Source organism: Zingiber officinale, chromosome 8A, assembly GCF_018446385.1.
Source record: "Zingiber officinale cultivar Zhangliang chromosome 8A, Zo_v1.1, whole genome shotgun sequence".
In the NCBI taxonomy this organism is placed as follows: domain Eukaryota; kingdom Viridiplantae; phylum Streptophyta; class Magnoliopsida; order Zingiberales; family Zingiberaceae; genus Zingiber; species Zingiber officinale.
Genome location: NC_056000.1, coordinates 72,417,256 through 72,443,531, shown reverse-complemented (window position 1 = coordinate 72,443,531; position 26,276 = coordinate 72,417,256). Strand labels below are relative to the sequence as shown.

Genomic DNA, 26,276 nt, shown 5'->3' with positions numbered 1-26,276 from the left:
CCGTGCTAGCCCTAAGGACTGTTACCTGCTACCCAGAATTGATCAGATAGTAGACTCAACCTCGGGCTGCGAAAGAATCTACATGCTAGACACTTACTTGGGATACCACCAAATCCCTCAAGTGCTGGAAGATCAGGAGAAGGTTAGCTTCATCACGACAGATGGTACTTTCTGTTATACCGTCATGCCTTTTGGATTATGAAATGTAGGAGCTACCTACCAAAGAATGATGGATAAGATCTTCCGAGAGCGGATAGGACATAACGTGAAGGTCTATGTGGACGGTAACCTCATCAAATCCACCTTAGCCATAAATTTGATTTCTGACATAGAAGAGACTTGTGGCACGTTACGACAATATGGGCTAAAATTAAATTCATTAAAGTGTCTGTTTGGAGCTCAGGGAAAAATTCCTAGGATACCTCGTTACCGAGCGGGGAATTGAGGCTAACCCAGAGAAGGTTCAAGCACTTCGAGACATGAAAGCGCCTCAGAATCTGAAAGAAGCACAAAAGTTGGTGGCCAGAATAACTGCGCTATCAGGTTTATATCTCGGTCTGCATATCGAGCACTGTCTTTCTTCAAGGTGCTCAGGAGAGAGACCAAGTTTCAATAGGATGAAGAATGCAACCAGGCATTCGAAGAGTTGAAAAAGCACCTGGTGATCTTGCCCTCACTGTTTGAACCTATTGCAGGGGAGCCACTCTTGGTCTATCTGTCAGCTACCCCTGGGGTCATGGGAGCGGTGTTGGTGAAAGAACAGGATGATGTACAATGGCTAGTATATTTCTTTAGTCATTTATTGAAATGGATCGAGTCTCGATATACGTCCCTAGAGAAGTTAGTTTACGGATTGATTCTCATGGCCTGTCGCCTGCGACCTTATTTCTTAGCGCACCCGATCACGGTCCTGACCAATAGTACCATAGGGAAGACACTTACCAACATAGAGGTGCTTGATCGTCTCATCAAATGGGCAGCTGAGCTGGAAGAATATGACATACAGTATCAGCCCCGAATGACGATTAAAGCACAAGCTTTGGCAAATTTTTTTACGGAGGTCCATCAGCCTGATTTGGAGGAAACATGGAAAGTGTATGTGGACGGGTCATCCACTCAGCGGGGAAGTGGAATAGGAGTACTCCTCATATCTCCTTAAGAAGATATCATGCAATTGGCTGTTTGATTAAACTTCAGAGCCACCAACAACGAAGTGGCGTATGAAGCACTACTAGTAGGATTGCAAGAAGCTTGGCATGTGGGGGCAACCCGGGTAATCATTCACTCAGACTCTCAACTGGTAGCTCAGCAAGTGGTTGGTAACTTTGAGGTTAACAATGAGAAGATGCAGCTATATAGAGAAGCATATGAGAAAATGAAGGAATACTTCAAGGAAGTTACAGTGATCAAGATTCCTTGAGCAGAAGACCAGAGAGCTAATAAATTAGACAAAATGGCTAGCTTTATGACCACATGGGTACTGGATAGGTTGATAACCCAAAGCTTCCTAATAGTTCAGATAGACCAACAGAACAACATAGAAGAGTCGATCGACCGGAGAGTCTCAATGATCATTTATCTTCAACAAGGCACCCTACCTGCCGATCCTGAAGAAGCTAGATTGATCAGGAGGAGAGCTCACGTATACACTCTGATTGGGGATCAGCTGTACATGTGGGCATTTTCTAGACCACTGCTCAAATGCTTAGGCACGGATGAGGTGGAGTATGCCTTGCAGGAAGTACATCAAGGGTGTTGTGGTAACCACGTTAGAGGAAGGATGCTGGCTCAACAAATATTACTGGTCTGGTATTTTTTGTCCACTCTGCAGAGAGATGTCCAACGATTAGTGAATACCTGCCTATCTTGCCAAAAGTATCAGAACCTGACCCATCGACCGACCAATACACTAAAAACCTCAATAGTCACATGCTCCTTTAATCAATGGGGCATGGGCATTATAGAACTATTCCCAATGGCACCAGGTCAGAGACAATTCTTACTCGTAGTAGTCGACTACTTTTCTAAATGGGTGGAAGCAGAAGCCTTAGCCAGGATTACTGAGGGAGTCGTTATTCAATTTCTATGGAAGAACATCCTATGCCGATTTGGAATATCGCACAAGCTGGTCTTAGATAATGAGAGATGGTTCCAAGGACGCAAGATCCAGGAATGGTGTCAAGGGTTTGGAATAACCCAGGCCTTCACGTCCGTGGCTTATCCTCAAAGTAATGGACAGACGGAGGTCACCAATAGAGAGATAGTTTGGGGGTTGAAGGTCAAGCTGGATCTTGTAAGCGGTGATTGGGTGGAAGAGCTGCCTAGCATCCTTTGGGCATACCGCACGACTCTACGAGAAAGCACCGGGCTCACCCCGTTGCACCTGGTCTACGGTAGTGAGGCAGTTGTGCCCATAAAATTGGGGTGTCATCCGTCAAAAGGCTGCTGTATGATGAGGAAAATGTCGAGCGGCGATTTTTAGAATTGGACTTTATCAATGAAACCCAAGAACAAGCAGCCGCCCGATTGATTGCATATCGGCAACAGATGTGTCAAAATTATGATAGGAGGGTGATTCCCCGCTTCTTCGAAGAATGAGACTTACTATGGAAAAGGACAAAGCGTGTAGGAGACGTGACCAAGTTAGCACCTCAGTGGGACGGGTCATATAAAGTTGTTAAAATGGTAGCGTCAGTTGCCTATTACCTGCAAGACGCTCAGGGTAGGAGGTTGGATTGCCCATGGAGTGCTAACTACCTCCATCCTTATCGTACCTAAGTAAGTCACTCCTTTGTAAGATTTGAGATCGAGACAGCATGACTCGTCTGGGCATAAAATGGCCGGTCGGGGTAACTCGGTCTAGAATGTGGTTGAATCTTCTTTAAAGACCTGTTCGAGTCCTCGTGCTAGTGCTAAGCAGCTCAAGCTCCATTGGGTAAAGACTAACAAAAGGTATAAAATCCAAAGAGGAAGCAGTACATAATGAAAATTAACTTTTATAAGTAGGTCGGGCAAATGTACCATATACAATATAAAAGATTATTTAAATTCAGAAAAGATATTGTCGGGCATCTCTTTGAGAATCCGACGATGGTCTAGAAAGTCCTCAGGAGGGTTGAGGGATAGATACCCTCTCTCCTTGAGTTGTTGGATCACTCCTACTACACCATAGGCCACAGACCGAACGAAACGATCCCCCACTTGAGATCCAAACTCTGAAAAAACATAAGTATTCTTCCCGACTCGCTTGTAGATGATCGCTCTCCATGGCCTTATAAGTCTCTAAGGCAATAATAGAGCTAGATAAGGCAGACTGGGTCTGAGACAGCTCTACCTGCAAGGAGCCCAACTCTGTTGTTTGAGACTCTAGATCCCTTCTATGGTCTTTAAGGAGCATATCCTTGGAGTTCAGCTCCTGGGTTAGGCGATCCATCTCATGCTTATGCATAAACATGAAGTCCTCTAGGGCTGCAGTTTGCTAAATCAATTCTGATTGTGCCTTCTCCTTGAGGGTCAGCTCCTCTTGGCATTTAGCCTCAATTGACTGTTGTAGAGTCTCCAGTCTCTTCTTATCATCCCGTAGTCGGTTAGCCTCCATTAAGGCTTCACCTAAGAGCTGTTCCTAGGATGCATTTGCTTTTCTTAAATTCTCTACCTCTGCTTTTAACTAGGAGACAATCGAGGAAGGGTCAGATAGTTGCAACTCCAGGTCAGCAACACGATCCTTTAAGATCTTCTTCTGCTGATGTATGTGGGAGAACGTCTGACTTAGTAGTAGTGACTTAACAAACACCCGTGCAGATAAGCTACAAGTTAGAAGAGAAGAGGAGCAATAAGAGAGAGTGAGGGCTTACCACAGTAGCTCTTTCCAAGAATCGGTCCAACTGAGCAGGCAAGCAAAGAGTATACATTTGATGCAAACACTCCTCCCAATGAGTCACTAATTGTCCCCACAGTAGGATACTGCAAGTCTTGGCAGCTGGGTGATGACACAATCCCCATGAGAAGAAGGCTGAGATTGTGATGGCCCAGTAATGGTCTCGCTGGAGTTAGGTTGAGTAGACGTGGACGGTCGGGAGGAGGAAGACCCAACCTGGGCAGTTGGGGTAGCCTGGAATGGTGGCGCGGAAGGCCTTTCTGTAGCAATCTCTTCCTTAACGTATGGATTTCTTCCTCGAGGGTCCCCGCATTAGCCTTCTGAGGGAGCGATAGAGCTGACCGGGACTCGGGAAGCCAAAGTGGGAGATGGAGTCGACCTGGGTGCTTGAGTCAAACTGGGCCCTTCGACTACCGGACGTGACTCTGCAAGTCTGCGTCTAGGCCGCTGAGAAAGTGATTGTTCATCCGAGTCTGACTCCTTTGATGAAGTCAGGGGCCGACGAGCAGGAGAATTGGTGGAGTACACCTTATAGGTTCAAGAACAGAACGAACATAGGGGGTTGCCTAAGCGGCGAGACAAGAAATAGTTGGGGCAACCGCCCCTAGAGCGGGCAAAGCAGAATGTGAAAGACCCCACCTATCCAAAATTATGCGTCTTCGACGATTTATTTCCAAATCTTTTAGTGGGAGAGGCCTGGTCAGGGATGTTCAAGTCAGAGTATTTTCTGCAAGAAAGCACCAGAATCAGAATAAGATGGTGAAGGTAGGTCAGTGCAGGATAATCCTTACCTAGAGAATGTGGTAGCTTTGAAGACATGTGGCTCAACCTGAATAGAAATAGCACATTTTCCGTCAGAAGCATGAGCAAGTTGAAATGCCAACCTTCCAGTTGCGCGGATGCCTCCATAAAGTTGGGGTATGTTCGATAATCCCCCAGATAGGGTGCCAAAGAAAGGGTTGATCGCCACTGGGTAGGCCACTCCACGACGATGGGGAAACATAGGAAAAAATATTTATCCTTCCATTCTGATTTCGACGATGGGGGGGGGGGGGGGGGGGGGAGGGGGGGGGAAAGAAGGCAATACAAGTACGGGCTTGGAGACGGAAAAGACCCTCATTATGGTGATGATGGATGAAGAACCAGTGGAATAGACGAGGAGTCCAAGGGGCGTCACACACTTCACAAAGGAGAACGGATTCACACAAGATCCACATGGAATTGGAAGTAAGTTGACAAAGAAGAATGCAGAAGTAACGACTCACGTCAGAGAAGAAAGAGTGGATAAGAAAACGGAGGTCGGCGACAAACTGCTCTTTGAAAAAAGTCACATAACTCGTCGGAAGGGAAGAGACCCTATGAACCTCAGAGGGTATGATGATGTGCATCGCCATTGGGACTTCGTACTTTAAGCGGAGATCATCCAGATCTACACTGGTGAAGGTCAAGACTCCATGAACGTATGCAAGCATAGGGGAGTCCATGAGAAGTTGCAAACACAAAGCAGAAGAGTCAGAACACAGAAGATAACATAAATAAGAGGAAGACTTAAGCTAGAGGCAAAAGCTAAGGTTCAGTGGAGCGGTAGGAGAAGGATATTTATAGTTGTCAAGGGGGACGCAGAGGGCCTCGTCATCAGCGCCAATCATGTGATCCATACATAAGGTAGCTGGCTTCAGCCATAGGCTTAAAAGCAATGCTGGCCATAGGATCGGCATAGAAAATTATGCTCAGAGGTAGTGTCAGAAAAAGCTGGGGTGTGGGACACATGGTAAAAAGGGGATAAGGAGTTGTCATGGCTTCGCGAATAGGCGATGCTACAGTAGCTCTCCCTCAGACCTGCAAGGGGACTATTAGGTATCATGGCCCGGGACTAATCGAGTAATTAGATCGCGAAACTCGGTTGGGGACCCTAGAGTATGGTGGCTCGCGACTAATCAGACTCGTGACTAATCAAGTAGCTAAATCGCTAAACTCGGCCAGGGGATTGAATCAACCAGTCAGGATAGATGCACAATTAGGTAAAGTGACCTTCACGGACGCATGCCCTGACGCTTGCATAAGTGTTAAGCTGACCCGGCCTAACCAGGCAAAAACCCTAGACTAAAGCCTACTTAGATATCAAACTAGCAGGCCGCTGATACTTAACTGAGCCTTAAGTTGACCAAGCACCTGCAAAAAGGATAAACACTTAACAAACTACTCAAACATATAAGATGAAAGGAGCATAGGACTCGGGCGAGCATAATAAGTAAGCAATACACTGCATACGAGTAGTCTGCTCGATCATATATTTTTCATAATTTCCAAGGCTACAGAAAGAGGTGAGACCTTACACCCTGGTAGAAAAAAGAAGAAAGTTACAAGGTGAATACAGACTAGTCAAAGGAGGGGAATGCTTCGTCAAGGAGCTCTTTCAAGAGACGGGCCCGGTCCAGGAAGGTATTAGGGGGAATTGACTGGAGAAAGCCTTGCTCCTGCAGCTGCAACAAGGCCCCTGTGCTACCATAGCAAATCATTTGATCAATAAGGTTGCCTATCTTCAACCCGAACTCTTTAGAGGTTAGGTAGGAGCCTTTGTAAGCTGCCAGACGAGAGCTCTCGCCCTCTTGATAATCCTTCAGCTCTTCCCCAGCTTTGAGGGCTTCAGCCTGTGCCTCAGTTAATTCTAGGCGTGTGGCTGTGGTCTCTGCCTTAGTCGCTGAAAGTTCATCTCGCAGAGACTTGAAAGAAGCTTGAGACGCCTCCCACTATTTCTGAAGGGCAACCTCTCGATCAGCGTCAGCTGACAGATATGCCTTTTTGGTCGCCAGGTCCCTCTCCAGGAGAGTTGTACGCCTCTTGGAACTCCCACAGTTACGAAGAGAGGGTGATCACCTCTGCTTTCCTCTCCTTTAGGTCAGCTAAGATCTAGGCATGCCGCAAGCCCTCATACTTAAATTTGGACTCGCTAGTCTTTAGGGCGGTCTGCAGGGACTGTACTTTCTCCGTTTCTGCATGAGTCATGCCTCTGACAGCTTGGTTCTTCTCCTCAACAGTATGCAAATAAAATTGGATTGGGTTGTCAGTAGTGGTCAGGTAAAAAACGCGGTTGGCAGTCATAGAAGACGTCATCTCCTGAATACGAGCCCTCAAGGACTCATTCTCCTGATGTGGACCGGCCACGTATTGTGAGAGGCTTAGCCCCTTGACACAGGTCTGTCAAGAGCAGAAGGAGAATTAACAGTATTTCAAATACACGAAAAAGAAATAGATAAAACTCACCGATACTAGCCATTGAGAGAATAGGTCAACCAACTCCAGTTGGGGGCATTCCAAAACCTGGTCGGTGGTGCTTTTCCATGAGTCAGACAGAGCCCCATGGAGTTACACCTAACCACAATTGGGAGATATGCTGGTGGAAGGACTGGAGCCCAACACTTGTAAGGAGGGCAGTTGGAAGGAAGAGGTGAAGGCACACCAGCTCTTGAAGCGCTCTTTAGGACGAGAAGAAGGAGCAGGAGCCGAAGTGGGTAGTTGGCTCGAGGATGGTAGAGTGGAAGGCGTAGAAGCCTTGGGCTGGTCTTCCACTCAGGAGAGGGTCTGTTCTGGGGCGGAGACTTGAACAGGAGAAGAGGCCACATCCTCTGTGGTAAGGGGAGTGCTTGCCTGGGCAAGGGGTTTGGCTTTGGAGGACTCCTGAGACGTAGGTAGCCTCTGAGGTGAAGACTGGACTGATGGGGTAACGTGTCGCCTTTTATGCCGAAGGCGTAAACGCTGCTCAAGAGTTGGAGAAGGAGCCCTCTCGCCAGCAGCTGCCTTGGTGGGGATGGATTCAGTTCTAGGGGCCTCAGGATCCCCAGACTATTGAGAAGAAGCCTCTATTGAGGCGCTAGCCTGAGGAACTTCCTGGCCTGCCATGATCTCTTAACCTTGCTTCCGTAGAATCTCGTTGTGCATCGCAGAGGAGTCGAGCACCAAAGCGCAAAACATGACAACTTCTGCAAGCAAAAAGAAGATACCTCAGTTAGTGAAGACCTAAAATGAGAGATATTAGATCTTACCAAAAGGAGCGCTCAAAGGCGTCGGGATGGGGCTAAGCCCAAAAGTGTGCAACACACTCTCTCGTAGCAGAGAGGAAAGCCGAAGTTGCACTCCCTCCAGTTTCTCAGAAGTCGTGAGGTAGTCTGGTCGATGTTAATGGTCCCTTAGCTCGAAGGGAGCTTGAAAAGTGTGACACCATTCAACAGGCCAAGACACAGGTTCAAGTAATTGGACATAGAAGAATCAAGACTTCTAACCTTTATTGGAAGAAGGCATTCCTTCGAAGAACTTATATCCGGTCCGAGATTGTACCATGAAAACATCCGGTTCTAAGTGTTTAAGGGAATATAAATAGTGGAAAAGTTATGGAGTCAAAGGGATTTGATATAGGCGACAAAGAATCATCATTCCACGTATAGCGCGAAAGACATTGGAGGCAAATTGAGATAGGGAAATATCAAAATACTGGCTCAAAGAAGAAAAGAAGGAAGGGATAGGAAAGCGAAGACCGCTGAGAAGCTGATCTTTGAAGAAAGTCATGAAGCCGGCGGGAGGAGGATAAGGATGGTCATTAGACCCCAGGGGGCGAAGCTTGTATACCTCCAAAAGTTGCAAGCTAAAATGAATACACCTAAGGTCACTCCTATCCAAATCAAAATGGAAATACACGTACCAGGGTACTACCATCTCGCCGACCATTGTAAGGTCGAAAAAGGAGGGAGCAGAAGATGAAGGAGGAGAAGTACTTACATAAGAGATGCACGAAGAGGAAGGCGAGCGAGCAAAAGCAAGTAGAGAAGGAAGGGTCGAAGGAAGGCGAAGCGCTAATGAGCAACGACAAATGACCTTTAGGGTTTTTAAATCAAAACCCTTAGGGAACATCGGGATGTGAGCTAGACAATTGAAACGACAAAGCACACATCAGCCATCGGATCTAGAGGAGAAGCACCCTGGGGTCATGTGCAGAAAGCTTGCGTCAAACATCATAACAAGTAAAGTTCGTGGATCACGTGTCAGCTCCCTATGAAAGGGTATTTATGATGGAAGTGACAGGGAAATCATGGAGGTGATATGCAAACAGGAGCACCCTACCTCATGAAGAGCATGCCTCGAGGATCAAAAATTTCAGACGACAGCCTCAGGAAATGAACCAAGAGGCGGTGGGAAGTGTTGATCAAAATTTGGCGCCTCCACCCATCCTCGGAATCAGAGTAAGATTCAAATTTGACTAAAGTCTTATGTAATGCACTTTGTGATCGCAGGAGTATTAGGCTAAGTCTATGAGCATAACTCCTTAAAGCCACAAATGCTGCCCTTCTAAACCAATTCCCGGTTGGTCTGCTAAATTCATTCACAGTAGGACTGTCAAACGACTTCTAGGTCGGGATTCCAGACTCTCACCGTAGCGTGAGTTATAAGTGAGCATGCTCTCACACCTCCAGACTCTAGCCCCAGCACGAGTTATAAGTGAGCATGCTCTCACGCCTCTAAACTCTTGCCCCAACACGAGTTATAAGTTAGCATGCTCTCACGCTTCCAGACTCTTACCAAGTGCGAATTATAAGTGAGTGATGCGGATGTAGCCTTTAGGATTTGGTAGGAATTAAGAAGAAAGAGGGGGGGCATTTTGATCATTTGAGGTTTTAAGGGTTTGGTTTTTAATGGTGGCACTGTTCACCAAGAACAAGGGGGGCTTCATTTTGGGGCTCCGCCGCTGCCACCAAGAAGAGGAACGACCTGTTCTTTATCTCTGGGCACCGCCTCCGAGGGTGACGGCGGACCAACCACTTCTTCCCACCTCCTCTCCCCCTCATACATGCCGCCGACTTCGCTTGCTTTGGATCTACCTCTCCCTCTTCCTACTCGTTCGCCGACGGCGAACTCGGGCGTCATCTTTGGCGCTGGGGTCGCCCCAGTCGACCTCCGACGCCTCCTTCCTCCGTCATATGCCAGTCGCCTAGGCTGCGAATAGTAGCAGCTAGATCTCCTCGCCGCCTTAGGCCATCTGCCCGCTGCTGCCATGGACCCCTGTGGTACTATGTGCTGGCTTCGTCCCCTCCAGCAGTTGCCCATCGGCCGACTCACAACTTCTACTAGCCTCACAGCGCCATCGTCGTTGCCCCTCGGTCGGTCCCTACAGTTTTTCTTCGCATATTCACTACAATCGACTCCAGTGGCGCTACAGCCGCGGTCTCTGTCGATTTCAGCGCAGATCCGACCCACCGCTGCGCCCCTGGTAGCCACCTGTGGGGTATTCGTCCATCGAGCCGTTGTACTTTATCCTTCGTATCACCAATGGTATTGTGAGCTATTGTTATTGACCAACCTATGAGTCGTGACTGTATATCATATTCCGGCTTGCGTGCCGATGTCACATGACGGCCGTGTCGCCGTTGTATTTCGATTGTGTCTCACCTTTCGGATCATGCCGTATTCGGCTCCATGTCGTCACCTCTGAACCTCCTCTTCGGTCAGCTCAGATGCATCCACTATTCCGAGTCACAACAACTCGATCAGCTTCACTACCAGTTCACCGATCCACCCAAGGGCACCCCCCCCCCCCCGGGGCTAAGGTACGTCACCGTACTTGTCTTATGCTTATTTCATTATTTTGCTATTATTCAACTGCTTATACATCTGTGAGATCCGCCTCGAGCATCGGGGTACCGGGGAGAGGTAACCCGGTCGTTGGATACAAGTACTGTTGACCAGAGGACTTCGGACGACTTGGTCAACGAAGAAGACAGCTCGCCACCGGGTCATGGGGATGCGGTCAACTTTCCAGACACGACACACCGGCAGGTCCATCTTCTCAGCTTCCCGACAAGAACATATTTGGCGCTGTCTGTGGGAACACACCTGATCTGGAACGTGAAGATGGGCGATGCCGAAAAATTCTACCATCCTCATGACCTTGGTCAGTTTGTGCGTTAACTTTTCTCTTTCAGTTATATGATCTGTCCTAGTTCCTCGATCGAGGACCCCCGTGTCGATCGGTCGGGCATATATTATTTGAGCCACGCGCTCGATGTCGAAGACCCCGTGTTGATCGACCGGGCATATATTATCTGAGCCATGGGTTCGAAGTCGAAAGCCCCGTGTCGATCGGCCAGACGTATATTATCTGAGCCACGGGCTCAATGTCGAAGGCCCCGTGTCAATCGACCGGGCGTATATTATCCGAGCCACAGGCTCGATGTCAAAGACCCCATGTCGATCGACCGGGCGTATATTAACCGAGCCATGAGATCGATGTCGAAGGCCCCGGGCCGATCGGCCGGGCGTATATTATCCGAGCCATGGGCTCGATATCGAAGACCCCGTATCGATCGACCGGGTGTATATTAGCCGAGCCACGGGCTCGATGTCGAAGGCCCCGTGCCGATCGGCTGGGCGTATATTATCCGAGTCACGGGCTCGATGTCGAAGGCCCCGTGCCGATCGACCGGGCGTATATTATCCGATCCACGGGCTCGATGTCGAAGACCCCGTGTCGATTGGTCGGACGTATATTATTTGAGCCACGAACTCATTGTCAAAGATCCCGTGCCGATCGGTCGGGTTTGAGTTATGCTAGAAGACCGTCGAGCGACGACATTAAACCCCAGAGTCGAATCGGCGACTATAAACACCCGGCTTGAAGACCGTCGAGCGGCGACATTAAACCCCAGAGTCGAACCAGCGACTATAAACACCCGGCTTGAAGACCGTCGAGTGGCGACGTTAAACTCCAGAATTGAACCGGGGACTATAAACACCCGGCTTGAAAACCGTTGAACGGTGACGTTAAACCCTAGAGTCGAACCGGCGACTATAAACAACCGGTTTGAAGATCAACTAGCGGTGACGTTAAACCCCTGTCTTCACAAACCAGCTTATCGAATATTCTATCTCCCCCCTTCGGGGTCGAGCAGTCTTCACGAGCATTTATCTTCCCCGTTCGGGGTTGTGCAGGTGTCACTGGTCTCGGACCAGCTTCAAATATTTTATCTCCCCCGTTCTGGGTCGAGCAGTTTTTCACGAGCACTTATCTCTCCCGTTCGGGATCGAGCAGTCTTCACTGGTCGCGGGCCAGCCTATCGTATCTCATATCTCTCCCGTTCGGGGTTGGGCCATCTTTAATAATCACGGACAAGAGTGTCCACTGGTTTCAGACCAGTATATCTCACGGGCTCTATGCCCGCTCGGCTAAAGACTTTCGCTTTGGAGCGCCTTCGTTTCCTAGACTACGCTTCCATTCAGCTCACAGGTGATGCACCCGCTCGGTATCATCCCACTCAGTAGTACTCGATTGCCGGGTTGACATTTTAGGATCACTCATTTGACATTCTATGGGCCACTCGATCAGCACTCTCGTAGTCATCCGGCCGGTATCGCTTGGTCGTCCGTTCAGTCGCACGCTTGAGCTAGGTCGCACGCCCGACATCGCGCGCTCAGCATCATCTGCCCGGCGTCTATCCACCTGATCGACATCCTTTTGGTGGCTCAGTCTACTATCATCTTACTCGTCGCTCGCTTGATGTTTCGCGGCTCGCTCGACATCGGTCCGATTGTCGACTTGGTATTATTTCTCGTAGTTTGCTCGACATCGCTACCATCTCTCGCGCGACGCTCTCGATTACTCGATTCGCATTTTTTCGGTTGCCGGATCGGCACCTTCTCGATCGCGCCCTCGGCTCGATCTCCTGCCTTTTTGTTGGTGCAACATTATCTCCGCTACCTGGACCACATTATTTCTCGTCGCTCGCGCGATACTACTTGAGTCACTTGCTCGGCATCGTCACAACTACTCGTTCGAAGTGATAAGACGAGCCCAGTGATCTGAATGTTGGTGCAACCTTAGGTCAAGGTTGACCTGGTTGACCCGACTCGAGTTGACCTGACTCGAGTTGTATTTTGATGTTTGACGAGAACAGAAGAGAGTTGTACTTTGATGGGAGATTGTTGGTGCAACATTAGGTCAAGGTTGACCTGGTTGACCTGACTCAAGTTGTATCTTGATGTTTGACAAGAACAGAAACTTGGGAGGTTGTGGGTGCAACCCTTGGTCAAGGTTGACCTGGTTGACCCGACTTGAGTTGATCTATTTCGAGAAGTCCAAGCAGGGAGCTTGGCACGGGAAAAGTCCAAGTATGGAGACTTGGCACGGAAAAGTCCAAGCAGGGAGCTTGGCACGGGAAAAGTCCAAGTATGGAGACTTGGCACGGAAAAGTCCAAGCAGGGAGCTTGGCACGGGAAAAGTCCAAGTATGGAGACTTGGCACGGAAAAGTCCAAGCAGGGAGCTTGGCACGGGAAAAGTCCAAGTATGGAGACTTGGCACGGAGAAGTCCAAGTATGGGAGCTTGGCATGTGGAAGTCGGAGAGGCTCTGCACTGCTCTCCTGACTAGGTCGAGAGGGCTCAGCTCGCTCTGGACCGGATGTGGAAGTCAAGAGGGCTCGGTGGCTCGTTCTCCTGACTAGGTCGAGAGGGCTTGGTAGCCTGCGTTCGACCGGGACAGTCGGAGAGGGCTCGGTAGCTCGTTCTCCGGACTAGGTCAGAGAGGGCTCGGTAGCTCGTTCTCTAGACCAGGAAGGCAGATAGAAAATCCTAGTGAGTGAAACTAGGTGAAAGTAAAAGACCTGGTGAGTGAAGCCAGGCAGGGGAAAGACCTAGTGAGTGAAGCTAGGCAGTTTGGAAGTCCTGGTGAGTGAAGTCGGGCAGATGGAAAACCCTGGTGAGTGAAGCCAGGTAAAAGTCCTAGTGAGTGAAGCTAGGTGAAAGTCCTGGTGAGTGAAACCGGGCAAGGGAAAAATCCAGATGGATCAAGGATGATCGGACATCTGGTGTTGGAAAGACCAAGTGGGTCAAAGGGATTGATCAGTGGATCGATCCAGTGATACACTGGGTATCTGGATCGGTCTGGTGACCGATCAGTAACCAAACAGTAGCCTACTGAGTGTTATCTGATCGGTCTGCAGACCGATCAGGAAACAACGATCAGAAGGCAAGAAGCTCGGGAGAAAAGGAAGGGGATCGGTCCCTGGACCGATCAGAGAAAGATCTGATTGGTCCTGGGGACCGATCAGGATGAAGCTGGACCGATCAGGAGCATGCCTGATCGGTCCAGACCTTAAGTCCAGAAAGGTCCAGGAGGGCTTAGCCTGATCGGTCCCCATGACCGATCAGGAGCTCTGTGGACCGATCAGGATGGAGCCTGATCGGTCTAGAACTATCCGTTATGAGTGACAACGGCTATCTTCGTCTTCTTCGATGTCCTCTTTGCAGTGCAGGTTATAAAAGGAGATCGAGGGCTTCTAAGCTTATACTTCTTCCTCTTCTTTCTACTGAGCTGCTGGTGTGCTCTTGAGCTTTGCTGAGTTCCAAAGCTTCGTGTGAGCTTCCCCGGCTGGTCAGCTGCTGCTGTTCTTCCGTGAAGTTGCTGCTTCATCAACGGAAACCAGTCGAAGGCAAGCAAGGTGTTTTACATTCATATTGTTTGTATTTCTTGCTGTATTTCTATCTTGTTGTTGCAAGTTATTGTGGCGAGGTTTCTCCACCCAGAAGGAGTTGTTATTAGCCGGTTTTCCGGGGTCTCATCCACCGACGGATTGATAGGCTTCGTCCACCTTACGGACACGCCGAGGAGTAGGAGTTTATCTCCGAACCTCGTTACATCATCGTGTTAGGTTTGATTTTCTTCTCCTTCCTAGTTTCGTTTCTTGTTTTTATTTCCGCTGCGCTAACCCTAGTTTGTAGAAAGAAACGCGAATTTGGGGTCGGCTATTCACAGCCCCCTCTCTAGCCGCGATCATCGATCCTAACAAGTGGTATCAAAGCGAGGTCGCTCTTTGCCGGATTAACACCCGAGGGAGCACAAGCTAGAGATGGATCTATTTGGAGAAGATGTCACGATTCCACCCTTCTACGATCGCGACGACTTCGCGTTTTGGAAGGTAAGAATGAAGTAATTTCTTATGACTAACCTTGAAAATTGGAGTTGTGTTCAATTAGGTTTCAAGCCTCCGATGGACAAGAGAGGATAAACCCTAGAGAAGAAGGAGTGGACCAAGGAACAAGTCCACCAATCCCTAGTCAACGATGAGGTATTGAAAATTTTTGAATTCTCATTACCTAACGATATCTTGTGTAAGATAGGTGGTTACAACAATGCCAAGGAGTTGTGGAACAACTTGACGAAGTTCCATGAGGAGAGCTCCAATTCAAGCCATGAAGAAGAGTCAAGTGAGCCAAGTAGCTCACATCATGGAAGTGTCGAATTAGAAGTTGAGGGCCACTCAACATCTAAGGATGAAGTGGAGGAGAGTTCTTCTTCAAGTTCGGAGCAAGAAGAAGAAGCTTCTATCTCCGGAAGGGATGAAGAAGAGAGCGTTCATCCATCCTCAAACCTAGGTAACTCAAGCATTTTAATTTCTAGCAAATTACACATAATGTGCTTTGAGTGTAGGGAATTTGGGCACTACAAGAGTAAGTGTCCAAGGAGGATTAGGAAGACTCCACCGGCGCCAAAGGTCAAGGAAGTCGGAGTCCCGATACGCAAGGGCAAGGAGCACGTGGTGTGCTTCCAATGCAAGCGAAAGGGACACTATAGGAGCCAATGTCCGAGGGGGAGGCAATCTCACAAGGACAAGAGATCGAGCACATCAATAGGGGGAGCTAAGGCAAACCCTAAGGTACCCTCTAAGGCTCATTTTTGCAATTATAATAAGACACATGCTAGTAGCCTTATTGCAATTGCCAATAATGATAAACATGTTAACCTTAGAAATCAATACATGAGCTTAGGAGCCAAACATGTTAACCTAGATAAGGACAATTCTAGAAATGCTAACCCTAGAATTAACTCATCTAAGGCTAAGGAGAACCTAGGTAGAAATCCCAAAACTTCTAGACATATGCCTAGGAATACCTCAAAGAAAAATGATAAATTAAAGCTTGAGGTATTAGAGAAAGAAAATCAAGTCTTGAGGTCAAGACTTGACTCTCTAGAAAAGGCTCTTGAGGATTTGACTCTAAGGTTTAAGGGTCAAAAACCAATGTCCAAGGACAAGAAAGGTTTGGGTCACAAACCTAAGTCCCAAGTGGTCAAGCCCACTTATCACAATGTTCCATTCGATTATGGAACAAAATCTAGGGCTAGAAAGACCATCACCAAGGTCACAAGGAGAGTCACCCCTAGAGTTGATCTTGATGAGTCCCAAATGACCAAGGCTTTAAAGCCTAGGAGGGTCATTAGAAGGGTTGCTAGGGAAGTCATCCCTAGTGAATACTTAGTAAACCCAATGAGCTCCAATAGGTATTGGGTTCCTAGGAGCGTGATTTCATCACGCTAGATGAGTTAGAGTGTGCCAACCTTACTTGAATAGGTAGTTAACCTAATCATGGCAAAAGGTGGCACTTTAGGAATTTTCAAGGTGTAATCAAGCCTTGGAAATGAAATGGAAAATCATTCCTAAGGTGTTTAGGATGTGCCAATCACAATTGAAGAGTTTTCTAGGGTCAATCTAATTGGCACATAGTGATCTAAAAATCCTTAGTATATGATTTTAGGTCTAATACACTTAGGAATATGGATTTTATGGAAAAATGATCAAAAATGGCAACTAAGGCTAGAGTTAGGTATTTTCTATACCTTTACGTGTTATTCGTCATATATTGCTTGCCATATGCCATGTCATGACATCATACTTATTTTATGATCATTTAAAATGTCATGATAATGCTTAGATTAGTTTAAATGTCATGCTTTGTTTAAGTTTCACACTTTATGCCATAACATCATGACATCGGCACATGTTTTTACTTATGATATCATTATATGTCATGTCATCATCTTTTGCATTTAAAATCAATTAATTTGATTTAAGGACAAAAACACAATTTGATATGGCAAATTGTTATTTAGAAAATGCATGAGAACTTAGCCTAAGCTAACCTAAACCCATATCTCACATCAAAATTGACTTGGATGTGTTTGATACACCTTAGACGTGTGTGAGATATTAGGATTATGAGTTAGGATCAAGGTGCATAGTTCTTGTACCTAGATGAACCTAATTCGAAATTGGGGGATCATAGGGAAAGCTTGTGTACGAGTCATGTACATTTCGCCCTAAGATTGTGGTTCCAAATTAAAGGGTTTAAAATCATTTCAAAATTGATTTGAAAACCTTGATGAAGCTTTTCTAGTGAGAGCATTCATCATTGAACAAGTTGATACAAAGATGAGTTAACTTTGAGCTATTTCAAAGACTTGTGAACTTTGTATCAAGATTGAAAAATGGAAGTTATTTTCATAGAAAACTATTTTTCCTTGATAGTATATGTTATGAGGAATGTATCCTCAAAATTTCACAATTTTTGGAATTTTCTGTAATTTTCTAAAGGTTTCTGAATTTCGTGGAGACAAATCAGAACTTATCGAATATCAGAGTTGTGGACCGATCAGAAGAGTTTCTGATCGGTCCAGGGGAGCCTGGATCGGTCACTGTGACCGATCCAGAGGAAGACCTGATCGGTCTGGTGACCGATCAGGGTGTGCCAGTTTCGACTGTGCTGTCTGAAATTTCAGCAATGAAGTTGGGGTTTTGGATTTCTAAAGGGTTGAAACTCTCCAAGACATTGTTGGTGCAATGGTCAAGGGGGAGTTGACCTTTAGGGGGAATTTTACCTATTAGTCAAGGGGAGTTGACTTTTAGGGGAGTTTTTACTCCTAAAGACTTGAGTGATATGGGATTATCACTAAGTTAATTGTTGACCTTAGTATCAAGGGGGAAATTAAGGGTTTCAATGAAAGGTATGGGACTTTTATTAGGAAGAAACTCTTGACCTTGATTCACTCTTTTTTATGTGTGTCAAAAAGGGGGAGAGTGTAGGTTTGGGGAGAATGTTCAAGGAAGAACATTAGAAAACCTAAGTTGGGTGATGGTTTTGTCAAACATCAAAAAGGGGGAGATTGTTGGTGCAACCTTAGGTCAAGGTTAACCTGGTTGACCCGACTTGAGTTGACCTGACTCGAGTTGTATTTTGATGTTTGACGAGAACAGAAGAGAGTTGTACTTTGATGGGAGATTGTTGGTGCAACATTAGGTCAAGGTTGACCTGGTTGACCTGACTCAAGTTGTATCTTGATGTTTGACAAGAACAGAAACTTGGGAGGTTGTGGGTGCAACCCTTGGTCAAGGTTGACCTGGTTGACCCGACTTGAGTTGATCTATTTCGAGAAGTCCAAGCAGGGAGCTTGGCACGGGAAAAGTCCAAGTATGGAGACTTGGCACGGAAAAGTCCAAGCAGGGAGCTTGGCACGGGAAAAGTCCAAGTATGGAGACTTGGCACGGAAAAGTCCAAGCAGGGAGCTTGGCACGGGAAAAGTCCAAGTATGGAGACTTGGCACGGAAAAGTCCAAGCAGGGAGCTTGGCACGGGAAAAGTCCAAGTATGGAGACTTGGCACGGAGAAGTCCAAGTATGGGAGCTTGGCATGTGGAAGTCGGAGAGGGCTCGGCAGCTCGTTCTCCGGACTAGGTTAGAGAGGGCTCGGTAGCTCGTTCTCTGGACCGGATGTGGAAGTCGGAGAGGGCTCGGTAGCTCGTTCTTCGGACTAGGTCAGAGAGGGCTTGGTAGCTCGTTCTCTGGACCGGACGAAGTCGGAGAGGGCTCGGTAGCTCGTTCTCCGGACTAGGTCAGAGAGGGCTCGGTAGCTCGTTCTCTAGACCAGGAAGGCAGATAGAAAATCCTAGTGAGTGAAGCTAGGTGAAAGTGAAAGACCTGGTGAGTGAAGCCAGGCAGGGGAAAGACCTAGTTAGTGATGCTAGGCAGTTTGGAAGTCCTGATGAGTGAAGCCGGGCAGATGGAAAACCCTGGTGAGTGAAGCCAGGTAAAAGTCCTAGTGAGTGAAGCTAGGTGAAAGTCCTGGTGAGTGAAGCCGGGCAAGGGAAAAATCCAGATGGATCAAGGATGATCGGACATCTGGTGTTGGAAAGACCAAGTGGGTCAAAGGGATTGACCGGACACTTGGTAGGGAGTCTTAGCAGGTCAAGGGAGTGACCAGATGCTAAGCATGAGATACCAATAGGTCAAGGTTGACCGGATATTGGTTTGGAATGCTTGGGACTTGATTTGGGCAAAAACCAAGCTCTAGATCGATCAGTGGATCGATCCAGTGATACACTGGGTATCTGGATCGGTCTGGTGACCGATCAGTAATCAAACAGTAGCCTACTGAGTGTTATCTGATCGGTCTGCAGACCGATCAGGAAACAACGATCAGAAGGCAAGAAGCTCGGGAGAAAAGGAAGGGGATCGGTCCCTGGACCGATCAGAGAAAGATCTGATCGGTCCTGGGGACCGATCAGGATGAAGCTGGACCGATCAGGAGCATGCCTGATCGGTCCAGACCTTAAGTCCAGAAAGGTCCGGGAGGGCTTAGCCTGATCGGTCCCCATGACCGATCAGGAGCTCTGTGGACCGATCAGGATGGAGCCTGATCGGTCCAGAACTATCCGTTGTGAGTGACAACGGCTATCTCCGTCTTCTTCTATGCCCTCTTTGCAGTGCAGGTTATAAAAGGAGATCGAGGGCTTCTAAGCTTCTACTTCTTCCTCTTCTTTCTACTGAGCTGCTGGTGTGCTCTTGAGCTTTGCTGAGTTCCAAAGCTTCGTGTGAGCTTCCCCGGCTAGTCAGCTGCTGCTGTTCTTCCGTGAAGTTGCTGCTTCGTCAACGGAAACCAGTCGAAGGCAAGCAAGGTGTTTTACATTCATATTGTTTGTATTTCTTGCTGTATTTCTATCTTGTTGTTGCAAGTTATTGTGGCGAGGTTTCTCCACCCAGAAGGAGTTGTTATTAGCCGGTTTTCCGGGGTCTCATCCACCGACGGATTGATAGGCTTCGTCCACCTTACGGACACGCCGAGGAGTAGGAGTTTATCTCCGAACCTCGTTACATCATCGTGTTAGGTTTGATTTTCTTCTCCTTCCTAGTTTCGTTTCTTGTTTTTATTTCCGCTGCGCTAACCCTAGTTTGTAGAAAGAAACGCGAATTTGGGGTCGGCTATTCACACCCCCCTCTCTAGCCGCGATCATCGATCCTAACACTGAATTCACGTTCGGTAGCGATTCTGTTTTGGGCTTGGTCTAGTCAGTCGGACTCGCACCTCCTTCGATTAAACTTGAAGGGGAGGCTTGTGATGCGGATGTAGTCTTTAGGATTTGGTAGGAATTAAGAAGAAAGAGGGGGTGTTTTGGTCATTTGAGGTTTTAAGGGTTTGGTTTTTAATGGTGGCACTGTTCACCAAGAACAGAGGGGGGCTCCATTTTGGGGCTCCGCCGCCACCACCAAGAAGAGGAACGACCTGTTCTTCATCTCTAGGCGCCGCCTCCGAGAGTGACGGCGGACCAGCCACTTCTTCCCACCTCCTCTCCCCCTCATGCATGCCGCCGACTTCGCTTGCTTTAGATCTACCTCTCCCTCTCCTTACTCGTTCATCGACGGTCAACTCAGGCTCGTCTTTAGCGTTGGGGTCGCCCCAGTTGACCTCCGACGCCTCCTTCCTCCGTCGTATGCCAGTCGCCTAGGCTGCGAATAGTAGCAGCTAGATCTCGCCGCCGCCTTAGGCCATTTGCCCGCTGCTGCCATGGACCCCTGTGGTACTACGTGCTAGCTTCGTCCCCTCCAGCCATCGCCCATTGGCTGACTCACAACTTCTGCTGGCCTCATAATGTCATCGTCGTTGCCCCTCGGCCGGTCCCTACTGTTTGTCTTCGCAGATTCGCTACAACCGACTCCAGCGACGCTATAGTCGCGGTCTCTGTCAATTTCGGCGCAGATCCGACCCACCGCTGCGCCCCCGGTAGCCACCTGTGGGGTATTCGGCCATCGAGCCATTGTACTTTGTCCTTTGTATCACCATTGGTATTGTGAGCTGTTGTTATTGATCGGCCTATGAGCCGTGACTGTATATCATATTCCGACCTGCGTGCCGATGTCACATGCCGGTCGTGTCGCCGTTGTATTCTGATTGTGTCTCACCTTTCGGGGTCATGTCGTATTCGGCTCCATGTCGTCACCTCCGGACCTCCTCTTTGGTCGGCTCAGATGCATCCACTATTCTGGGTCACAGCAACTCGATCAGCTTCACTACCAGTTCACCAATCCACTCGAGGGCCCCCCCGGGGCCAAGGTACGTCACCGTACTCCTCTTATGTTTATTTCATTATTCTGCTATTATTCAACTGCTTATACATCTGTGGGATCTGCCTCGAGCATCGGGGTATCGTGGACCGGGGTAACCCGGTCGTTGGATACAGGTACTGTTGACCAGAGGACTTCGGGCGACTTGGTCAACGTAGAAGACAGCTCGCCACCGGGTCATGGGGATGCGGTCAACTTTCCAGACATGACACACCGGCAGGTCCGTCTTCTCGGCTTCCCGACAGGAACAGTGAGCATGCTCTCACAACCCGACGATCTCCCGGTCGGGATTCCAGACTCTCGCCTAAGCGCGAGTTATAAGTGAGCATGCTCTTACGCCTCCAGACTCTCGCCCCAGTACGACTTATAAGTGAGCATATTCTCACGCCTCCAGACTCTTTCTCCAGCGTGAGTTATAAGTGAGCATGCTCTCCAGACTCTTGCCTCAACACGAGTTATAAGTGAACATGTTCTCACGCCTTCAGACTCGTGCCCCAGTGCGAATTATAAACGAGAATACTCTCACACTTAACAACTCATGGGTCAACTTTCTACACTATTGCTCCCGAGCGGGTTATCAGCAAGCAGAGCCTTCACTAACCCCCGTCCCCCTTAGGGTCTGCATAAAGTAAGAAAGTGCCAGAGAGGAAAAGAAAAAAGAAACATGAATAAAGATAGAAATCCAACCAGATTTACATTTATTTGATAAAATACAGAAGACACTCCTCAAAAGCTCATTTTTGCATTTAAGACATCTAAGCGATCAGAGTTCTCTTCCAATATCAGCAGTCGATCGACACTTTGAGCAAAAGTGTTTCGCTTGACCTGCCTGCTCCAGATGGATTCGAGCCTGTGTCAGCTCAGCCTTAGTTGACTGAATAATGTGACGTTGCTGAGTAATGGTTTCATCTATGTTCCAGTTCTCTTCTTGAAGAAGGGATATGGAAGAGGTGTTTTTTTTTTCAAATAGATCAGGAATTGGACTTGACTTTCCAAGTCTGAATATGTTTTCTATTTCAGCGCCACCTTATCCTGGACCCGAGATTTATCGGCTAACCAAAGTTCCTCAATTTCTCGGCGAAGAGAAGATTGAAAATCTCTATCTTGCGTCACCTCGACTAAGGTCGTACCCCTTTGGGCAAGCAGTTGAGTCATCTGATCTAATTGTTGACGGAGACATAATAGTTCATTCGACTCGGAATTCAGATCCATGATTAAGGGACATCAGTAGAAAGAAAGTACGACTCTAGGGATGGTGATTAGCCTCCTTTTAAAGAAGAGGGAAAAGAAAAGGCAACTTATGCAGAAGTTAAAGTGACCCTTCCTCCTAGATTGATTGAGTAATTAAACAGATTACATAACTGAGGATCTGGGAAAAGGACCAGCATTTAGAGTCATAATGGCGAAATAAATGAAACCAGGATCTGGGTCTAGTCAGTCGGACCTGAATCTCCTTCGACTAAACTTGGAGGGGAGGTTTGTGATACAGTGCATAATGGTAGGGGACATGGCAGTCAGAAGTAAGAAGGACATGACAGTCAGCAGTTAGAGAAAGAAAAAGTGGGATCGCCTAACATCATCAACCGCATGATTCCCGATATGGTGCTTATAGATCAGGATCTCATATATGAGACATGGGGTGTGACCGGGGGTAATGGCCGACTTGACTTGATTGGTCGAGGTTTCTTAGCTCGGGTTACATATCTAGACCTGGTACTCTCGGTAGGCCGACTCCCAGTCGGCTCTTGGGCAATCCATAAGGGAAGATGAGGCACTCACCACAGCTCGCCCCTCTCATTAAAACTCAAGCCAGATGTTATACCTGATAGATCATCCCGAACTACCCCTAGTCAACCCAAGCGAGACAGAAGGTGCTAGACGACAACAAGGTCAGAGAATCGTAACTACCTGTCAGAGAATAACTGTTATATGTCAGTGAATATTTAATAGTCTATGATCATCTGCGAATGGAACCTTCTTCCAATCCATGATAGGGTGTCACACGTCCTCCATCATTTGACAGGTCCTGACACCTGACATTTTCTTACATCGGTCAATCTCCAGAGGTACGCACGGTCATATAAAAAGGGAAGTTCTCTCCCTTGAGAAGATACGCTCTTTTGCACATTCGCACTTGTCTTCTACGATTCTTTTTTCCTTTGTACACTATTCTTTCGGAGAAAAAATACCTGACTTGAGCGTCGGAGGACCTGTGCTGGGAACTTTTTTCCTGATATTTGGTCTCTAACGTTCCATGTACTTGTCTGAATATATGCAAAGCTTAAAATACCAAAGTGTCGTTGGCTCAGGGACTACCGTTCGTCAACACCACATGAAGATCTGTTCTCTTGATCACGTAAAATAAGAGTATCATAAGCATCTCCCCATCAACACCAATAACAATAACTGATCCGGCTTTACTAACAATTTAAAGGATCTTTTCTAAATTCCTTCACAAATACTACGACAGTCAATACTCGAAGAACAATAAAATAGTCAAAGCTAGAGAAGAGAACCACACAGTCTGGGACCTTCCATGTCGTCTCATCATCATCATCACTCAACTAGTGAACAAGGCATGCTCAAAAAGCATTTTCTCACTTTGCAGGAGCTCCACAAATCGTGAGACTATGGAACATCATTCATACATGCCCTCGTGGGAACCAGTTACAAGGCACTTCGAGATAACAGAAGCAGCCACTGATTGATTTGCTCATAAGATGATCAGAAGGATCTCTTGTGAAGTCATGCATGCATTGCTTGTCGAGGAGAAGAAGCAGGATAATGAAGCAAGCATTTCTTCTACTTCTTGCCTTCTTCCTCTTCTCCTCGAGGGCCTCAGCTTTCGATCTTAGCAGTCGAGGTGGATTTGGTTTCTGGTTCAACGGAGAAGGCGGCGCCGCCGCCGTCCCAGCAACCAGCCGAGAATACAGAGCTCTGCAGGCTTGGAAGCGGGCGATCATGGAGGATCCGTCGGCGATCTTGAGCTCTTGGGTCGGCCCCGACGTTTGCTCTTATGGAGGTGTGGTTTGCTCCCAGGACCCTGAGGGCATCTCCCCCTTCCCTGTTGTCGCAGGCATAGACCTCAACCATGGCGGCCTCCGGGGCGCCCTGGTCGACGACCTCTCCCTCCTCACCCACCTCTCTTTCCTCCATCTGAACAGCAACAGGTTTTCAGGCACCGTCCCTGATTCCTTCAGGGAGCTCTTGTACCTCGTAGAGCTGGATCTGAGTAACAATCAGTTCTCCGGCGGCTTCCCCATTCCCACCCTCCACATCCCCGGCCTCCTCTACCTTGACCTCAGGTTCAACAGCTTCTCCGGTGAAGTCCCGGACGAGCTGTTTGTCAAGGAACTGGATGCCATTTTCCTTAACAACAACCAGTTCGGAGGACAGATCCCCATGAACCTCTGGGCCTCCCCTGCTTCCGTGATCACACTGGCCAACAACAACTTCTCCGGCTCCATCCCTGCCAGCTTCGGCTACATGGGCTCCGGGCTCAGGGAGGTTCTGCTCCTCAACAACAAGCTCACAGGTTGCGTTCCTGAGGGGATCGGCTTCCTCGCTGACATCGAAGTCTTGGACGTGAGCTTTAACTCGCTCGCTGGCCACGTTCCCAGCTCGATGTCATGCCTGTCCGACCTCGAGGTGCTTAACGTGGCGCATAATATGCTCTCGGGGGAGCTGCCGGAGCTGGTCTGCGACCTGAGGAGCCTCCTGAACCTGACTGTCTCCTACAACTTCTTCACTGGGTTCAGCCGGGACTGCGACGGGCTGTTCTTCAGGAACGTGGGGTTTGATTTCTCCGGCAACTGCATACCGGAGAGGAACATGCAGAGGCCTCCGATCGAGTGCATGGGAATTCCCAGGGGAGGGCTCAGCTGCCTAAGGATACCGTCGGCGAAGGAGACAGCTTGCTCTGGGGCCGCGAGCGTGGGGCAGAGCGGTCGCTGGATGCCGGGAATGCCCTTCACTTCGCCCATTCCATTTCCTCCTCGGCCATGAGCTTTGCCTGATTGCTCTGCTGCCCTGCACATAGGCAAACAATTTGCATAAACAACAACAATAAATATTTTTATATGACAATGAAAAATTGGTGGGGGCAAAAACAAAAATTACAGTGTTTTACGCAACCGCGAGAGTAACTTTCAATATTATTCATCTCGGCCATGAGTGTTTGACGGCAGCTTTTCTTTTAAAATCGGGAGACGGACGGTAAGGAATGTTGAGAGAGCGTAATCATATTTTTAATATAATAGGGCTAGAGTCGATTCTGTAAAATACCTATCAACTCCCTAAGTTATTATTGAACATAATTTATCTCCATAATAAGAAATCATTTTAGAGGAATCGTCGAGATAATGATTTTATCTTTTACTGTCAGTATTATTCATCTTGCCGCCCCCATGGATAGGCACAATAGATGCCTATATGAGTCCTTATTTCAATAGGATTAATTTCAAAAGATAAAAAAAAAGTTGGTTGTATGACATTTTTAAATTTATCTATCTATATTCTATGATGATACGAGGATAATATCATTTGGGATGAATGATCATCTTTTGACTCCAGTCGTATTCATCTGGCTTATCTATTTTCACAATTCTAAAAATATATCCTAGTCCTTCTTTCTATAACAATCTCAAAAATTTTATTTTGTCCATTTAAAAATTTACTGCTATCCATTTATATTATGATAATTGCATGGATGACCGATTCAATTGCATAAAAATTTTCTATCGATCATTAAGATAAATCGAAAAATATTGGTCAATTCATAAACCCGCATTTTTTGATAATGCCCTCATTTAGAAGAAAAATTCTCGTACAAATACGGTATAACTTAGGTTCAAATCCTAAATGTTTGGATAACAACTTAAATATCTTATCACACATCGTAACGTAACCAGAGACATTTATATTATGAATCTAGAGAGCATGAGGTTTATAAAATTAATTTTAATTTACATTGATGGGAAGTTTTCTATATTAATTGGTCAATTTTAGACACTACAAAAAAAACAAGCTTACTGACGAAAATATCCGTCGGCCTTCCGTCGCTACATGGCCATTCCGACGGATTTCCGACGGAATAATTTTCGTCGGTAGAATATCCGCTAGCCAACATTCCCGACCGAAAACATAATTCCATCGGTATTTTATACCTACGGAAATTTAGTTTCTGTCGGT

At 47.4% G+C, this 26,276-nt stretch overlaps 1 protein-coding gene across 1 annotated transcript; it reads left to right on the top strand.

The window, feature by feature from the left end:
• Window positions 1-23,708: 23,708 nt before the first annotated feature.
• On the top strand, window positions 23,709-25,352 carry LOC122009508 (leucine-rich repeat extensin-like protein 4). Its single transcript, XM_042565691.1, has one exon. The coding sequence runs from the start codon at window positions 23,838-23,840 to the stop codon at window positions 25,089-25,091; it is 1,254 nt and encodes a 417-aa protein (XP_042421625.1). The 5' UTR covers window positions 23,709-23,837; the 3' UTR covers window positions 25,092-25,352.
• Window positions 25,353-26,276: the final 924 nt, after the last annotated feature.